We start from the raw sequence: 19292 nt of genomic DNA, 5'->3' as shown, positions 1-19292 counted from the left end.
GAGATCAAGTACCGTGTCGAACAGGTAAAATACTCAGTAGCAGTATAGTTTATTATATCTTATGGGGTAGAGAAAGGCTAATTAATAATTATTCTCTGTCATTATGAGTATAGTTATTTGGAAGCTAAAACTCTGTTCCAAGTTTAAAGATATTGCCTCAGGGCTGTCAAGTCAGGTGTTTCTTTACATCACAAAAATACAAAGCTCACATTAGTATAACAATATGAAATCTTTGAGAGGTTTATGTGGATTTGTTTAGATATGTTTCTACTTCTTTAAAATTAATTGTATTTTGTCCTTTTCTTTCTTTTTTAAGAGTTCTTGTCTCTTGGCAGTATCCATTGGCTGGGAAGGAGGTGTTTATGTACAAACCTGTGGCCACACGTTACATATAGATTGTCATAAATCTTATATGGAATCATTACGGGTAAGTCAATTGAAGCATTTTAAAGGTGTCTGTGTCTTTCCAGGTATTAAGTATTTTTGCAGTATATACATCCTAATTCATCTTGGGTGATTATGATTGCCATTCGGACTGTTCAGCCTCACAGTTGTTGACCTCTTCAACTTTAGGGATTTCATTTTTTTTTTTTTTAAACCCCACATTTGTTTATTTATTTATTTTTGGCTGTGTTGGGTCTTCGTTTCTGTGTGAGGGCTTTCTCTAGCTGTGGCAAGCGGGGGCCACTCTTCATCGCGGTGCACGGGCCTCTCACTCTCGCGGCCTCTCTTGTTGCAGAGCACAGGCTCCAGATGCGCAGGCTCAGTAGTTATGGTTCACGGGCCTAGTTGCTCCGCGGCACGTGGGATCTTCCCAGACCAGGGCTCGAACCCGTGTCCCCTGCATTGGCAGGCAGATTCTCAACCACTGTGCCACCAGGGAAGCCCGGGATTTCATGTTTTTACTTCACATTAGCAACTAACTTCCACGGCTGTAATTTTAGACTTTGCTACTCCAGCTCAACAATAGTAAGCTTTAATATCCTGCCATATCATTATGTGATTATTCTTCAAAGTGTCTTATTTTTACTCTTATTAGTGTGTTTTACTTCTGACCTCAAGATCTCTAGTCCTTTAGCCCCTTGTATTTTCCTAGTACGCTAGCTCTTTCCTTGCCTCACTTTCTTGTACTGTGCCCATTCTGCTCTTAATACCAGTCATTTAATCCACCTCCTTTGATTTTATACCCAGTCAGCTAGCACTGTTAGAAAATCATAAAACTAGGTGAACTGGTACCTCCACAAATCTGTGGTTTCTTAGAATAGTGGCTGAGATTGGGGTCATGGACTGTAGATATTACTTACCAATTCATTTACCTATCTTTGATCAGTTTCCTCTCCTAGTCTCCTTAGCAGCTATTCCAGACCTTTGCCTCCTCTATCCCAGACTCTTTGCCTAAATCCCAAGATGCCTTTCCTCTCATCAGATCTGTCTTTTCCTGTGGCACCAAGACAACAGTGGCTGTCTGTCACATACTACCTTAGCTTCCTACCTTGCTTTTCTGTTCCCCGATAAGTGACTGCATCCCAGCCAATCCTTTCTTTTTCACTTTTCAAAAAAAGTTAATTAATTAATTTATTTTTTGGCTGCATTGGGTCTTTGTTGCTGTGTGCAGCCTTTCTCTAGTTGTGGCGAGCAGGGGCTACTCTTAATTGCAGTGCGCGGCTTCTCGTTGCGGTGGCTTCTCTTGTTGCAGAGCACGGTCTCTAGGGTGCACAGGCTTCAGTAGTTGTGGCACGTGGGCTCTAGAGCGCAGGCTCAGTAGTCGTGGTGCATGGGCTTAGTTGTTCTGCGGCATGTGGGATCTTCCTGGACCAGGGCTTGAACCTGTGTCCCCTGCATTGGCAGGTGGATTCTTAACAACTGCGCCACCAGGGAAGTCCCCTCTTTTTTACTTTTGAGGGTAGTATTCCTTTTTCTGTTCAAGAATAATTTTCTGTTTATGCTCTAGTTTTCCTTTCTCCCCATCACCTCAGGGGCCTTGGTCTATCAGTAAGTAACCTCTTTTTCTTCTGTGTCTTCAGTTTTTCTGCCCATTCTGTCTCTTCATTTCAGTTCATAAAGATGCTCAAGTCACTGGCATTCAAAATTCCTTCCCTTGATCTTGCATTCCCATGTAGCTGCAGTCTTTCTTTTTCTCTCAGCTCAGCTTCTTAAAAGCATGGCCTGCCCTATTCCCAGATTCCTGACTCAGAAGCAGAAGAGTTCTCTTTTTCCCTTCCTACTCCTTACCTCTCACATTAAGTCACATAACAAATCCTATTGATTCCATTTCCTAAATCTCACTTGACTACATTCTGCCTACATTATTCCCACTTCTGCTTTTTTGCATATGCCTTCATCTTTCATCTTGACTATTGCAATTGCTTATCAGTTTCCTTACTCCAAGTCTAATTTACTCATTATATTGATCTTTCTAAAATGTAAATCTGGTGGCATGTTGTTGGCTTAAAAATTCTTTACTGATTTCTTCCTGTTGGGATAAAGTTCAGTCTTCCTTGAATGGCATTCAAGGCATTCCATGATCTGGGCTTGCATGTTACTTTAGCTTTGTCTTCCATCAATTCAGCATTAATAAACTAATTAATAGTTCCTTAAGCACATTATGCATTTTTCATACTTCTATATTCAGTCAGTCATTCAACAAATATTTATTCAGTGCCTACAGTGTTCCAGGCACTGTGATAGACATTGGGGATGCATCCCAATGAATAAGACAGTTTCTTCCCTCGAGGAATTTACTATGCATTGCATGAGACAGAAATAAACAAATAGTTGCGGTATAGGTGCTAAGAGTTATGAGGTATGCACAGGGTCTTATTGGGACATCTGCAAGTTCCAGAATTTGATGAAGTAAGGTGCTTGAGTGATAAGAGAGAAGACTGGAGAAGTAATTATGGGTTATATTGTAAAGGGTCTTGTGGTCCATGTAAGGAATTTGTACTTTAGACAGATTCCTTACAGAGAGCCATTAAAGCCATTTAAGACTCTTAAGCAGAGAGATGACATTCAGAAAGGTTATTGTGGTAGTTCTGTAGATTTTAGGGTGTGAGATTGCAGGAGAATAAGAAAGAATATGGTGATAGCATATATTATTTAGGAGGTAAGAGATGATGGTGGCTTGGGCTTAGTCATGGCAGTGAAGATGGAGAAGAGGTTAGAGATTTGAAATTTTTTTTTTAACATCTTTATTGGAGTATAATTGCTTTACAATGGTGTGTTAGTTTCTGCTGTATAACAAAGTGAATCAGTTATACATATACATATGTCCCCATATCTCCTCCCTCTTGCATTTCCCTCCTTCCCACCCTCCCTATCCCACCCCTCTAGGTGGTCACAAAGCACCGAGCTGATCTCCCTGTGCTATGTGGCTGCTTCCCACTAGCTATCTATTTTACATTTGGTAGTGTATATATGTCCATGCCACTCTCTCACTTTGTCATAGCTTACCCTTCCCCCTCCCCGTGTCCTCAAGTCCATTCTCTAGTAGGTCTGCGTCTTTATTCCCGTCCTGCCCCTAGGTTCTTCATAACCTTTTTTTTTTTTTTTAGATTCCATATATATGTGTTAGCATATGGTATTTGTCTTTTTCTTTCTGACTTACTTCACTCTGTATGACAGACTCTAGGTCCATCCACCTCACTACAAATAACTCAGTTTTGTTTCTTTTTATGGCTGAGTAATATTCCATTGTATATATGTGCCACATCTTCTTCATTCATCTGTCAGTGGACACTTAGGTTGCTTGAAATATATTTAGAGAAGGATTTTCTAGACTTGGTGAGAGATTGCATGTGGAGCATAAGAGGGAGGAAAGAATTAAGGTAAGAGGTGTTGGTGATCACTGAAAGATTTTGATTGGGAATAAGTATCTCACATTAGGTAGATCATACTGGCAATGGTATGGTTGGGAGACTGTTAGGAGATATTAGCAAAGAGAGTAGAAGGAAGAAAGTGGGTGGAAGGACTGATGGGATTTATTAATCAGATATTTGGGGTGGGAGAAGGCATGAAGCTGAAGGAGTTGCTGTTGCAGGCGAATGGGGCAGGCATGAGAGGATGGTCAGTGTCCCAGGTCTTGGGCATGTCCCTGGGGCAGACTGCCAAGTGAGGGTCCTTGGCTTTGTTCAGGAAAGAATTCAAGAGTCAGCCATAATAAAGTGAAAGGGATTTATTCAGGGAAGTACACATTCCATAGGCAGAATGCAGTCCTTCTCAGAGCGTGAGAGCACCCTGGGGTATAGGGGTGGTTAGTTTTCATGGACTGGGAATTTTATAGGCTAGCAAGTGGGAGGATTATTCCAACTACTTTGGGGAAGGGGTGGGGATTTCCAGGAATTGGGCCATTGCCCACTTTTTGGCCTTTTATGGTTAGCCTTGGAATTGTCTGGTGCACTGGTGGGTGTGTCATTTAGCATATGCTAATGTATTACAGTGAGCATATAATGAGACTGAAGGTCTACTGGAAGTCGAATCTTACACCATTTTGGACCTAGTTGGTTCTAACCAGTTTGTCGTATCCTGAACAGCTGTGTCATTCTTTTAAAGGTTGTGCCCTGCCCCCTTTCCTCCTGTCTCACTGCCATGACCCTCTTCTTTCTGAAGTAGGAGGTGTAGCTTTATGTTCCTAGAGTAGAGGGGGCAAAGCTGGGGTAGGTAAAGGGATTTGACAAGTGAGGAGACGGTTTAGAAAAACCACTTTGGAATTGGGTGAAAGAATGCTTCATAGGATGTTGGAGAAAGATTGCCAGGAAGTATTCAGGGCTAAGTTGAGGTGGGAAGCAGTTTGTAGCAGAATTGGAAGTCATACACTGGATTAATTTTGTATGAAGATTTTGTTTAGGTGTGTATCATAGAAGGACATATGGAGGGAGAATGAGAAGTGTTGACTTGAGAGTTTTTAAAATGATATATCATGGTGTATGGTAGGATAGGAAAGACCGTATAAACTGAGGAAAAAGGGAGAGACTGAAAGAGATAGGAGTTGACAGAATATAAGATGTTTGAATTTAATATTTTCAGATATGGACAATTTTTGGTCATTACAAGGTAAGGGTGTGGTCATGGTAACAGGTGCTAGGGTAGAGTGGAGGTCAAAGCCATTGGAGTTGATGAGGTCAAGGAGCTAAGGGACTAAGGTATAAGATTGGTTGTACATACATTGAAATTGTGTATGAGGATGGCAGGACTTGGAGTGATGAGGAAAACTGATCTAGGTACCAAAGTCTTCAGATATTAAGGGCAATGGATGACAGTAAAAAGGAAGGAAAAGGGGTGATCTCACTAAATGGCATGAGCCACACTGAGAATGCAAGAGTAATGATCTTGAGCCAGCACTGGAGATGAGAAGGATACTGAGGTTTGAGAGATGTGGGAAAATGAGCAGTGCCTAGTTGAGAGGGCTTCTGGTGATGCTTCAGGAAAGAACCTAGTTTCAGTCAAGGCTAGGATGAGGACCTAGCATTCTTTAAAATTATGGCTACAGGGAAGCTTATCATAGAATGTCCTTCAATGACCAGGACCCTTGCCCCAACCTTTTAGTACACTCCTCTTGTATATCTTTAAAACTTACTTCACAAGTCTTCTTTGGGAAGCCTTCTCTGTTGCATCTATCACACTATTGTTATAATTTGTTTCTCTTTGCTTTTAAATTGTCAGTACCTTAAATGAAGATGTCTCTTAACTCTTTTTGCTGTCACATGGTGCAGCATTTGACACATGATAGGAGCTTAGCATTTGTTTATAGAATTGGATTTAAGAAGACATGGTGTTAGATTTTTAAGGAATTGAAAAAATAAGTGTCACAGAGTAAAAAAAAAAAAATAGAATTCAGTTCTTTTGGCCAAAGTACTTGAAATCCAAGATACAGTGAAATGAACACTAAATTAAAGAGTTGGGAAACCTAAGTTCATTCTGACATTGTCATTAACTACCTTTGTAACCATGGGCAAATAAATTCCTTTTTTCTTCTTTGTATCCTTTTTTCTCATTATTTTTGTCTTATTAGTAATAATGGTCATATTGTAGCATTCATACATATATTATTACATTAAAAACATATTTTGAGATAAAGCATTAGGGTAGTGGCAGAATAAGAGAGACTGCTGGAAAAAAGAGTAAGATACTGGTTAGGACTACACAATAGCAGTAGCCTGAAAGAGCAAAATAGATGTGGGTGGTGTCAGACAAAAGAAAGGAACAAATATAGCAGCCTGGATTCCTGCCTTAAATCCTGGTTAGTTAGCATGAATTGCAATCTCTCATGAGGAAGAGTTTCCTCCTAGGCATATGTGCCTTATGTGTCTCTGTTTCAAAAATTCTCATATTTCTTCCTTCTCCTATCAGGAACATCTGAAGGAGAGGATGTTAAATTAATTCCCCTCCTTATCACCCTTATGTTCTGAGTATTCTAACTAAATCTTGCCCCTATCCGTTAAACCTAAACAAACCCACTGCATCAAGTCCAATCAGTTGTGTTTGGCCATTAGACACCTTGGAAGACACATTACATTTTTTTAGGCTTAAATACTCTCAAAAGCTGTCTATCCTACATCAAATAACATGAGCACTGGGAGAATCTTTCCAGAGTCACTTACAGGTGAAGAAAACAGGGGCATGGGGAAGGTGATTCACTTTAATGTGGCCTGCTTTTTGAGTTATTCTGTATCTTAAATCCACATTTCAGATTGATTGCATCATGATTTGAATGTTTCATACTGAGAGAAGAGTAGGATACTTAAGCAGTTCATTGGTGATGGCAAGTGTTACATGATTGCCATGATGTAAGAAGTGATTTGATAATCTTCAACAGTTAAATGATTTTATGCTTTTATGACATGTATTAGAGGTCCTTTTTTGTATGGTTCATTTATTTACTATAAAATGTAGTGGTGTTAATTTTGTTTTCTGTAAACATGTGCATCATATAACTGTATGTTCGTTTCATCTTTTAGAATGACCAGGTTCTTCAGGGCTTCTCAGTGGACAAAGGAGAATTCACATGTCCTCTCTGCAGGCAGTTTGCTAACAGTGTTCTTCCTTGTTATCCTGGAAGCAATGTCGAAAACAACCTTTGGCAACGTCCTAGTAACAAAAGCATACAAGATCTCATAAAGGAAGTGGAGGAGCTGCAGGGACGTCCGGGAGCTTTCCCAGTAAGCATCAGTGTAAGGCAGAAATATCCTGGTTAACTCAGCTCTGCTTTTCAGCTTTAATTTTTGTTCTACTTCTAAATTACTCTGGACCTTATATATTTAGTAGAAATTGCTTTTAGAGGTTTTACTCTTCTGTTGGTGGTTATTAAAAACAAAAATGAGAGTAACAGAACAAATTATTACTAAAGGCTATGCTTTTCCTTAGTCTAAATTGTTATAGTTTTAATATACATCTTCCAGATCATGAAATATCCTATAAGCTTAGATATGGTTATGTTGAAATATTTAAAAACAAAGTCCAGCATTATATAGATGTATCTTGCAATGTAAAGCACAATCTAATCATTTAAAAATATGCCATTAGGTATATTAAAATTAAGATGATGTATTTACACACACACATGCAAACTTTCTGTGTGTGTAATTATAGACTTACACATACATTTGTGTGTATGTGTGTGTGTATTAGAGAGATAAAATATTGTATATATGATCGAACCATAAGTCAGTCTATTTTACTGTGAGATTTGGTCTAAGTGAACCCATCTTTTATCCCATCCAGTAGGATTTATTTGATTTAAATTCTTAAATATTTCACCTTCATTATAGATTTATGTTATGGTCCCTGAGAGGAGTGACAGCAATGCCCAGTATATGCAGTAAATTTATGAAAACTATGAATATCTGACTTTTTCAACAGAAATTCATAGTTTAAAGCTAATCAGAAAGATTCATCTTCTTTTCTGAATTGAAGACTAATTTTTGAGTCTATGTGTTATTTTTTTTCTTTTCGAAATCCAGATTTTTATGTGATTAAAATAGGCTTAAAGTAAGGGACATCAATATTAATCTTGAAAAAATGAGCTTAAATGAAAGATTTTTTATAAGCATGGAAACTGTTCTAAGATATTTTAATGACATATACTCATTTGTTTAGAATATAGTTTGTGTGGTTAATTCATGGTTGGATCACAATATAAAACTAGAATAAAAGGTCCCTAAAATAAGAGAAAATACCTCTTGATCTGTTTTATCTTTGTGCACTCGATATATTTATAGTGCGTAGCTAATGTACATCTGTTTTGACTTTTAAACCTTAACTTCCTAGTGTGCTCATATGATAAACAATGTAGTGTTAGACTGTTATTAGAGAAAATGAATATACATAAACTTTATATGTATGTTTGTGTTTTTTACAGTCAGAAACCAACTTAAGTAAAGAAATGGAATCTGTAATGAAAGATATCAAAAATACCACTCAGAAGAAATACAGAGACTATAGCAAGACTCCAGGCTCACCAGATAATGATTTTCTCTTTATGTATTCTGTTGCTAGGTAGGTATACATAGTATATACTTTTATATTTACTTAATGTTAATAGTTTATTTTATTTCTCATTCATATTTATTTGAAAAAAGGTTGCATATTTTTAATGTTGGTTGAAATTATGGCTAGTTTTAGAACCTCCTAAAAGGTCTATAAAAGTAGAGTTTTCCTTCATTTTTCTGAGGAGTTTTTATTTTAATGGAATATTGGTTTAGGTATTATTAAGCATTATAGGATATATGAGGAAAAGTATATTAGTAACATTTGGGACAGATGTCTACCTCAAAGCATGTGAGTATTATATATGAAGGGTGTTGTTAAGAAATCACTGTTTAAGCCCTGTCAAAAAAGTGATAATACTAAGAACTAAAACATTGTAATATGTTAAATACTTCTAATTTATAAAAAAAATAAGAACAGTAAGAAGAACTTACTTTGTTTTAAGCTCATGCAAGATCTAGTAATGTCCTAGAAGACTATAAGTGGTTTAGAAAATCAGATAAAGGAGAGGAAACGGGATCAGGCATGTTCTAAACTTCTGTGAGTAGCTATCGGTCTCAAGAAAACAGAGGTAAATGCTTCTCATCTTTCAGATTAGGTAGGAATAGTCTAATCTACTGAGTAGGTGTTCAATACCTAAGAAATAATTCCAAATAGGAATTTTAGAAAACTTAATTGAAGGAAAATGGAGAACTGTAAGAAAAAAAAAATAGCAGAGAAACAGGCACAATTGTAAACACATTCTGCCAGATCTGATATTGTAGACCCCTGGATATTTCTAGAAGCATACTTCATATTTTGTTCAAGTAGTATTGTAATAGGTAAGATTTAGAGAAATAACGTGACTTGAAGTCATGCAACAAATTAGTGGTAGAGTAGGACTAGAACTCAGATTTCTTGAGCTGAGGTATAGTGTTCTTTCAATTACTGTTATCCTTTTTCCTCTCCTTAGTTCAGCTTTTATAAGTCATATATACATGAAGTTCATCATGACCATTCTCTCTGCCCCATTCCTGGAACAGAGGGTAACAAAAGAGTGAATGAACTATGTACTCTTTTGAACCCAGGAAAAATGGAACCAGACTTAAGAAAATTGCAGCAAGCAAGTTAGACCTCAGGATAAGGAAACATTAGTTTTTTGTCTAAGAATGCAAGTGCTGGACGTGGATTGATGTAAAAGGATCTAATGGGTTGGGAAGTAACTATCTAGTCTGTGTATTCCTAGGCTATTGTTATTTATCTAGAATGCTTTGGGGGAAGATATAACAGTTAATTTAACATTTTGTCTCTGAAGAGTTACCAATTACATACTTGCAATAAAATATACTTTATGTGAAAACTAAATTGAATATAATTTAATTTTGCCAGGTTTCAAGGTTTCATAAAGTTCTGTACAATATTATGGTAATAATGTAGAAAAGTGACATGGTTGTAGACCAACTTAATGCATGTATATACACACTCATATTTATGTCACTTGTGCATTTATGCCTTTGATTTTATTAGGATTGACCTTATAAGAAAATCCTGGTTGAATGGGAATGATCTGTACATGGAATTTTGCTGTAGTATGATAAATCAAATAATTTGATTTAAATTTAGTTTGGTAGAAGTTTTGGATTCCTATTTCTTTGTTTAAATATATAAATAATTTATAGAATATATATATAATTTTTAATAGAAATATTTATAGAAAGCTTGCTGTGATAATGGGAGACTTTTTGAATCAACATATTTTTGTTTTTCTCTTTTATATAGAAGCAGGGACAGATGTCAAATGTTATTTACTAAGGGTGTATATAGAGAAGTGGAGAAAATAGGCTCTCCCATCCTCCCATCCTTCTCTGATCCTTAGTGGTAAACTCTAAAGCAACAATATAATGATTCCAAAAGTGAAAGTATATAACCTTTAAAAACCTTATCCTTGGTTAAAATTACCCAGGCCATTGCAATGTTCTCACAGTGAGATTGCATGCCTTCTCTAAGTTTTACTTAATCATTAAAAAGAAACACAAAAAACAAATTGACTCAAGAATTAACAAAAACATGAGTTAAAGGAAAAAGCATGTGTATTCTATTTGAATAAGATGTAACTTTTTCAAGGTAGGAAACCAGGTCTTTACAGTTATCTTCTGCCTGGCATATAACCTTGTTTCATTAAATACTTATGATTACAGATTATGATCATTTTTATGCCTAAAAGGTAGTCATTGAAGTATTTAGCAGTATTTAAAATGGTTAAGTAAGTAAAATATTTAGAAATAAAATTAATTTCAGTTATTTAACTTTTGAATTAAATGCTGTGATTCTTAAATGTATAGTCCCTTAGAACATGCAAATGTATTTGTATTTGACATTAGTAATTTGAATGGGCTACAACCCTAGTTTCTCAGGACTGAATTTCTCCCAGCTGAATAAGTAATTTTTTTTGCTCTTTGGGGAGCTTAAATTTTTTGATGTTTAGAAACAAAATATTTCTAGTGGGTAACTAGCTGTGTCCTTTAATAATTGTTTTTGAGCTATATTTTAGTTTTTGGTAGGACAATATGTATCTCTTTGTATTTAATTTTATTTGCAAGGTGAAGCCTTGGAGGATTTTCTGAGGGCAGCAAAGAAGAAATTGTTGGAATGATCTTTTTGTCGCATTAAAATTAATCAAAATTACTATATTCAAGTTTTAATGTATTTCCAAAAAACATTCTATTGTAAATATCAGTCATTCAAATGGATTATGGAAAATTAATTTTGGAGAAGAAAGCTTTTTTCACTTCAATGCCAATTCATTATTTCATTATTGAAACAATGAATCACACTAATTTGAGTAATTGATTTCTCCAAAGATTTTGGACCCAAGTTATATATAGCCTAGAGTTATTAGTAAGTAGCACTTAGCCTGTATATGTGAGAAACATGGAAATGGAAAGAAGTTGAAATGTGAGTAACTGAGATGTAGATGAAGAGACATCTTTAAGTCATAAGTGGGTAAACTGTTCAGTAGAGTGAATGCAGCTTGCTTTATACATTAGTTGCATTATAAGTTTAAACTTTATAAACTAATTATATTTGAAATAAGAAGAATGCTTGCTAAAACACCAAATAATGAATCCTTTTTAAAACTAAAGGAAGGGTCAACAAGATAATGATAATAAACTGCAGGGATTAGAGAATCTTATCACTGGCTACATATCAAAACAAAGAGGTGTTCAGGTCCTGGGAATTGTTTGAACACTTTCCTAGGTACCATCAGGGATATAGAAGCTGCATCTGAAATGGTCCCTGGTCTTCAGGAATTTACAGTTTAGTTGGAGAGACAAAACTAATATACATCAATCTGTATAAAACAATATAATTTTTTAAAATATATAAAATATTTAAAAATATAAATATTTAAAAAATACATATATTTTAAATAGATATATCATATTGAGAAAGTGCTATAGAACTTCAAAAGGGAAGATGAGCAAATTGAAATATAAAGTGTGTAGAAGCACTTCTTTCCTTTTCCAAGAAAAGGGAGTTAGTTCTCCCTAACTCTTGGAGGAGTTAGAGCTTGAGCTGAGTATTCGATAATATAGGCCAGGCCATGGTATGGATGAAGATCTTTTCTTCTCTGAGAAATTGAATTAATTGGTCATCTAGTAGGGGTAGGCTCAGGCCTTGAACCCACGCTATACGAGTATGTGTTTGAGTCTCTGTGTGTGTGTGTTTATACACGTTTGTTTTTCAAATTATAGCTCTAAAAATATAAGTTAGTGCCAAATGAGGGGTAGAAGGCATACTTGGTCAAGCAAAAAGAAACTGGAGCATAGTTGGAGGAGTTTTTATATGGGTATATCTAAGTGGCCACCATGATAGGCTTTAAGCAATCTTTCTTTCAAATGTAGAGATTTTCTCTTCTTCTTTATTCCCCGTCCAAACTAATTTGAATGTGTTTGTGTTAGAAAATATAGAAAGTTGAGTCTACTTTTCTCCAAGAACAAAAAGGCTTGGAAAACTTCTGCTCCCAATACATCTTAATTTTTATATCATCCATTCAGGAGGGCAGAAACAGAATATTGCGTTATGATTTCAACAGTGAGGGAAAAGCAGACATGGGGCATGTGACACATTTGTGTGTTCATTTCTCTAGCAAGACTTAAAGGGCCAATTTTGTTATAAATTAAATAAGGAGAAGCTGAGACCTATTGATTTTTTAAATCCTAGATATTATACAAACCTTTTGGATAGGTAGTTTTGTTTTTTTAACTCAGAAGGAATGTTGTACAGGAGATATTCCAACCATAATCTGAAGTAATTAATTACATTTGGTAGTTTTCTTTCAAGTATTTTTTAAAATCAAATTTCTGGTAACATGTTTATCATCCTTTAAAGTATCTTATTTGATGATTAAATAAATAGACTTGTTATTGTATTTATATTTTAATGAATATTTTTGCAAATTATGCTGAAATAAAAGTTGACATTCTGGTTCTGACGTTCATTTATAAGAATTAATCGCGTTTCTGGTTAGCTCTTTTAAAAGTACTATCTAGGAAATCTTAGTTTTTATAAGAGAATATAGCCATTAATTTTTTTCTACAGATTAGGCAACAGAAGATTTGTGAAAACAAAATGTATTGATCTCATTTATATTCCCTTGATGAAGGAACACATGCTGGTCTCCGCTCGCTTTCTGTCCACTAATATGAAATCCTTGTCCCTGCTTCCTTGCTGGTAGGTTTTTAGAAGTTCAGTGAGCAATGCAAATCACCTGAAGGGTGGAAAATTCCCTTGTCACACAGATGCCCTTATCAGCAGCAACCAGATGGAGCTCTGAGCAGGAACATTATCAATGTTAAATTGCTTTTTCTCCCTCCTGAGTAGAGAGGATTAAAGCATTCCTTTAGAAATGGGTGGCAAATATACAGATTTAGAAATATTAATATTTTTAACAGTTTGCATTTATAAGTAAATATATGAAAATAACATTTCAAAACATTCTGTATTCAAAATACAAACAAAACCAGCTCAAAATGTTTTGTTTTAAATAAAATAGGGTTCTATTCTTTCCTGAATTCACTTGTAAAGAGTAAGCTTGAAATGTTGCCTTTTATTTATTTATTTTTAAGATGGGGGATATCTCACTATTAGTGTCACATATACATATCTTGGGTATAAACTAGTTTATTCAGTTTTAGTTGTGGCAAATAAAGGTGTGTTTAAGTTTATTAATACTGTTGAAATAAAAATACACACAGTCACTCAGAATTTTCATTTATTATTTTGTCAAAATTGATTGGCTATTTTACTGTTACTGCTTTTGAGTAAATCTTTAGATTCTGCATCAATTTGATTTTTGAAATGTCAATTTACTAATTATTGCTATTCTGTAAACTAATAATCGCTAAATATAATTTCAAATCTATTTGAACAATATTGTTGTTTAGCAGTGTTAACAGTTATACAATGTATTTTAATAAAACTGTAATTCTAGAAGTCTATAAAGGAGACTGCTGTTTAATTATATGTGTTGTTTATAGCCACTTTGATGTTAGTGATTTTGTTTCTTAATATTGGTTTCTAGATGCCATCTAAGCTCCAGTGAGTGATAACCATTTCTCTGATAGAAAAATTGGTATGCCCTTGTGTGTTATATGCCAGTAACCACCTAATCAGTGGCTGCCAGAGTACAGATTCTTTCATAAGATTCATATGCGGGTTTTTGAAATGTGTTGCAATTTTTTTCCTTAAGGCCTAGTTTTTAGTATTTGCCAACATCTAGGATTTTGCAACAATTACACTGTGACGTGTGCAGTTTTGCAGGTATAAATATGAACATATAAGTAAGGGTAGATAAACTGTTCCCCTTTTAACTTTCTAAGTATCAGATAAAATATGATTATTACTGATATTGCATAAACTATAATTTTTCAAATAATAAAGTTGAAGAACTTTAGGTTTATTCAGACATATCAATAAAACAAAAAGTATTACTTCAATCTAATGACTGAGATATTTTTTAATGCTTTGCTTACAGAACCAATTTGGAACTTGAATTAATTCATCGAGGAGGGAATTTATGTTCAGGTGGTGCAAGCACAGCTGGTAAAAGGTCTTGTTTAAGTAAGTCTTAAGCAGTGCTAAATTTTAAAAAATTTCTGATTATTTCATTTTGAAAGCATATATAGGCAAAGTGGTCTTTTGTTGTATTTTCAAATTCTTTTTATGTTTTGTATGATCAATTTTAATAGTGATTATATGCTTTAAATGGTTAATCTTAGAAGAATCATGAACATTTAGCTCTTTCTATAGTATGATTAGTCAGTAAATAAATGTCATAGTAATTAACAGAATTACGTTGGTTCAAAATTAAAACAGTATATTATTCTCAATGATAAAAAATTTTCCTCAAACTTAAATTCTTTTAAAGAATTTTTATGTTGTCTGGACTTAAGAAAATTTTTATAAAGACAATTCGTGTCACCTACAGATTGCTATATAAATAGCTGCTGTTAATCAGTGAAGGCATTTGTACTGTATTTTGATGTGCACAAATGTATTAAAATTGTAGATGTATACTTTTATTTACGAATATGCTTTATATTGTAAACTGAGCATGATTCTTCAGTACTTTTTGTAAGGGTATATTTCTGAGAAGTATCATTTGGAACTTAAAGTAGAGTTTTCATGAGCATGGTTTTGATGCTATCACTGTGTAGTCATTGTTTAGAGAATTAATGTGAATACTAAGGGTAATATTATTTAATGTCATGTACAGTTAATTATTGGTCCCAAATCAATGGAGTTAAAATATTTCCTAATGTGATTGATATGGGAAATAAAAATTGTTTAAAACATAATGTATTTTTTGAAAAATGAATATATTTTCTTAAATGCTAAAAATATTAGTAATTATTTAAAATTATCAATATAAGTTTTTCAAAAATATGTGTTATTTTAAGAAGATATATATGTAATTTTGGAATGATTTCAGAGCAAAGGACTGACCAAAAACACCTTGAAATTTCTAACATAAAGATATGAACTTATGTGAAATTTAACCAAGTTACTTTTAAAATTCTTACTAGTTTACTAGATTTTGATATTTTATTTTGTGTTATCACTTTGTTCTTGAAAATTTAAGGTTTTGGAATTTATTTTTTACTGAGTATTCAGTATTTACTGACCCCTTGATGTATGTACTTAAACCCTACTTGTACCCAGTGATATAGTATGTTTTATAGAAGTTGTTGATAAATAGGAGTTTTAGCTTGTAGTCTGTTTGAATTGGCAGAAACTATAATTTCACTTAGATAAATTATTCTTTCTTGTTAATTTGTTGTTTGGCATTGGCTGATAATATTCCAGAAAGTGTTATGTTAGAAAGTGTTTAGTAAAGGAATTTAAGTTTTATGCTAGAAAGCTACTTTTTCCTCCCTCTAAGCTATATTTAAATTTATACAGAGGCTTGTAAATGATGAACTTAACCAGAATGCTAAAAATAGTAGTAAAAGTCTAGCAGCAGCCACTTCAATTATCACCCTCAATTTTAATTTAAATTATTAAATTGATAGTTACTTCCAGACTTTTGTTTCTTTTTATTTTCCCCTTTAGTGAATAAGAGATTTCAATGTGCCAGTATAGAAGAGGTTGTGATGAAGCTTATCCTAAATATAAGTTAATACTGTTTTTAGTTTTCTTTTTTTCCTTATCAGTTATGTTAGTTCTTTTTCCCCCCAGCTTTATTGAGGTATGATTGACAAATAAAAAATTTTATGTATTTAGGTTGTACATGAGTTTTTTGATTTTAGTTTTCATATGATGTATTGTTCAGTTACTTACACATTATTTATCCTAATTATTTATAAAAGAGCTCTATAAATCATGTATGCAGAATGTTATATATTCTATGAAATCCCACTATTTTGCAAGTGTATAAACTTAATGTACTTGTTATTTACTCAAGCCTAACTCAAACCTAATTTAAGTTTAATGCAAGAGCATATTGAAGGTGTTTCATAGGATCTTAGATCAAATATCTCATTTTTTTCATTTTCCAGTAGAACTCTAATGGTATTAGTAAACAAAAATGTCTCTTTTTCTCTAGAGCCTATTCATAAGTCAGTATTTTCCTTTTCCCATTCATTACTTTCTATGGCCTCTTAAATATATCATTTTTAAAATGTCTTTTCTCTTTTTCATAATATTTTGGTGAAAGAGAATGAGAAAATGCTCCACTAATTAAGCAAATGATAATGGAAATTACACTTCTGGAGTAATGTTCCATCACAAATTCCTGATGAAATTGAAGTTTAGTTGAGAAAAAATTTAATAAATTTGGTCTTGAATGGCTTGCGTAATGCCTGATAGATAATTATGGATGGACACACACATACACACACACACATACACATACACACACACACCCACACACACACACACACACACACAGAGTGGGGGTGGGGCAGGGCACAAGATTGACCTATTTACAACAATAAAAGCAGAAAATATTACTGGCCAAATTTATACTGAGAAATCAAATTGTCGTTGAATAATGCCATTCAGCATTTCCATATTCAAACAAATTTTTGAAGTATTGAGATAAACCGACCAGTATCCAATCAGAGTAAAAGTTCATTCCTAAATATATGTCTGGGAAATTTTCCACAGTAAAAATGAGCAAAATTAATTCACATAGCAGCATACTATGGTATTTTAATAATACCTTACGTTTGTAGTTTTAAAGTTTATAAAGTACTTTCACGTAAATTATTTAGTCTTTAGAATGACCATGTTAAATAGGTGTTATCTCTTTTTCTTAGGAAAGGAAGCTGGAGTTCAGAGTGATTGCATTGCCAAGTCATACAGTTGGAAAATGTCAAAGCTTGCAATTGAACCCAGTTCTCTGACATTAAATTCAGTTATGTAAGACATATCTCTTGCCCTTAAGTGTCCCAAAAGATGCAGAACCTTTAAAAACTTTCACCCCTGGGCTTAGTCACGGATATCCTACTGCACGCTATTGCCTTGGAACATTTCCAGGATCTCCCATGCTATCCTTCCTGTTATCTTGCCTATTTTCTTTTGCCAGCCTTTCACTGTGAATTCTATTTTTGTTTTGGGCCACTCCTTCAGACATTTTCTCAAGTCCTCATTCCTTCTTCCTTGGATACCAGTTGGTTCTCCTTTATTTTTCACCAGTTTGCTGGCTGGTTCCCCCTTGCCCCTGGCGTGAGCCATCTCATCAGCTTCCACATGCAGCTCTGCTCCTGATTCCTAGGTCCGAGCTGTGGACCTCCTCTTTATTCACTGGAAGATCAGGCATTAAGGACCTTGTATTCAGCAGATAAGACTGATTCTAGATAATTTATTGTAAGATAGAAAGTGTTAAGTTCTAAAGTGGGGTATGGATAAAGTTCTAGAAAATTTGGAGGTTTGGGATCATATCTAGCTTGTAAAATCAGTGAAGCTTTTGGCGGACATGGCATTTGAACAAGGTTTTGAAAGATGAGTGAATTTGGAGTTTTTGTTACAAATTGGTATATATACTGATAAGTACCACCAACTTGGTTAGCAACAGATGTAGGACAAAGCAGATGCAAAAATTGAAGGCATAACTTTTTATTAAGAATGTTTTATTAAAGTTACTCAATTTCTTCATTCAAGTGATTTGAAAATAGACATGGAATGCCATAGATTCCAGTGAAGTTTACAGGCTTTAAGCACTTTTTGCCATGATATTCTTAGTGTATTTCTCAAGCAGAAATTGTTGAAACCAGTGGCTGGGGTGGGGGTGGGAGGAAGAGGTGTCATTGATAAATTATTAATATTGGAGGATAATTTTTTAAAACTTATCTTTAGTTAGATCAACATCTTTCTATATCTTTGAGTCTGAGCTTTCTGCTTATTACTGTAGTTTAAGTAAGGAGCCAAAGTTCATATCACAAATGGATTTCATGATTTTATAGAGATAAAAATTAAACTTTAGTCAAGAAAGTTTGAGGCAAACCCTTGCTTTGACATTTTCATTTGAGGTGCTTTAACTTAATTTTGACATAACATATGATCTTTTCAAGAAATGATGCACACAGTGGAAAACTGCCCCCTGTGTTTGTTATTCATAGAAAGCAATCCAGCTTAGATGTGTGCGTGCAGCATGCAGCTCAAAGTAGTTTTAGTTGCTCAAAGAATGAATTTTTGGAGAATTCAGAGTTAGAGAAAATTATTTTGATGTTAATTTCACCCTGCAGTAAGGCTTCATAAAGATATTGTTTAATATCACAAAATTGCTATTAAGTAGTCTAATCTTATTCTTTAACAGTGGTAAAATTCTGATATCCATGGCTTAGTAAGGTCCTTTTCAGATTTAAAAAACTATGAATTCTACAAATAGGTTGGATCACAACTTTTGTTCTATTCTTTTTGTTACCCCATAACAAGAAGAAAATTTGGCCACTAATTATTATAGTGGTCAAAGGACATAAATTAATATAAAAATGTAGAAATTGCTTTCAGACTCAACTCTTCATGAGTGGGCAGATAGTTTAATGGCAAGCTTATTTAATCTCATGGATTCTGTTTTTCATAGTATCCAACCAGAGGATTGTTGTAAGAACTCAGTTTTACAATGTATGTTCAAGTCTTCATAGACTGTAAATCTCAACATTACTGTTTCTACTACTTCAATACTACCATCATCAAATTGGGGGTGGGTGAGGAGACCAGAAGCAAGATAAAAGTTAATTTTTCAGCCTAGTCTTTTTTTTAAAAAAGCACTTAACAAACCTTAAGTTTGACCTGTTAAAAGATGGGGTTAGAAGGACAGAATGGGA

General features: G+C 34.2%; 1 protein-coding gene across 9 annotated transcripts in view; it reads left to right on the top strand.

Moving 5' to 3' along the window:
* The window catches only part of UBR3 (ubiquitin protein ligase E3 component n-recognin 3), a 230802-nt gene that overhangs the window by 155275 nt on the left and 56235 nt on the right, over window positions 1–19292 (top strand). For 6 of the 9 annotated variants that reach the window (XM_067741589.1, XM_067741584.1, XM_067741583.1 and 3 more), the window contains 4 exons: window positions 317–427; window positions 6954–7166; window positions 8354–8490; window positions 14498–14583. In XM_067741589.1, coding sequence (XP_067597690.1) covers window positions 317–427; window positions 6954–7166; window positions 8354–8490; window positions 14498–14583 — 547 coding nt within the window. The remainder of the gene's footprint in view (window positions 1–316; window positions 428–6953; window positions 7167–8353; window positions 8491–14497; window positions 14584–19292) is intronic. The other 3 variants (XM_067741585.1, XM_067741587.1, XM_067741590.1) reach the window with 1 other exon arrangement.

The sequence above is a fragment of the Pseudorca crassidens genome, chromosome 6 (genome assembly GCF_039906515.1).
Source record: "Pseudorca crassidens isolate mPseCra1 chromosome 6, mPseCra1.hap1, whole genome shotgun sequence".
Classification (NCBI taxonomy): Eukaryota; Metazoa; Chordata; class Mammalia; order Artiodactyla; family Delphinidae; genus Pseudorca; species Pseudorca crassidens.
This window is presented reverse-complemented; position numbering and strand designations above follow the sequence as displayed.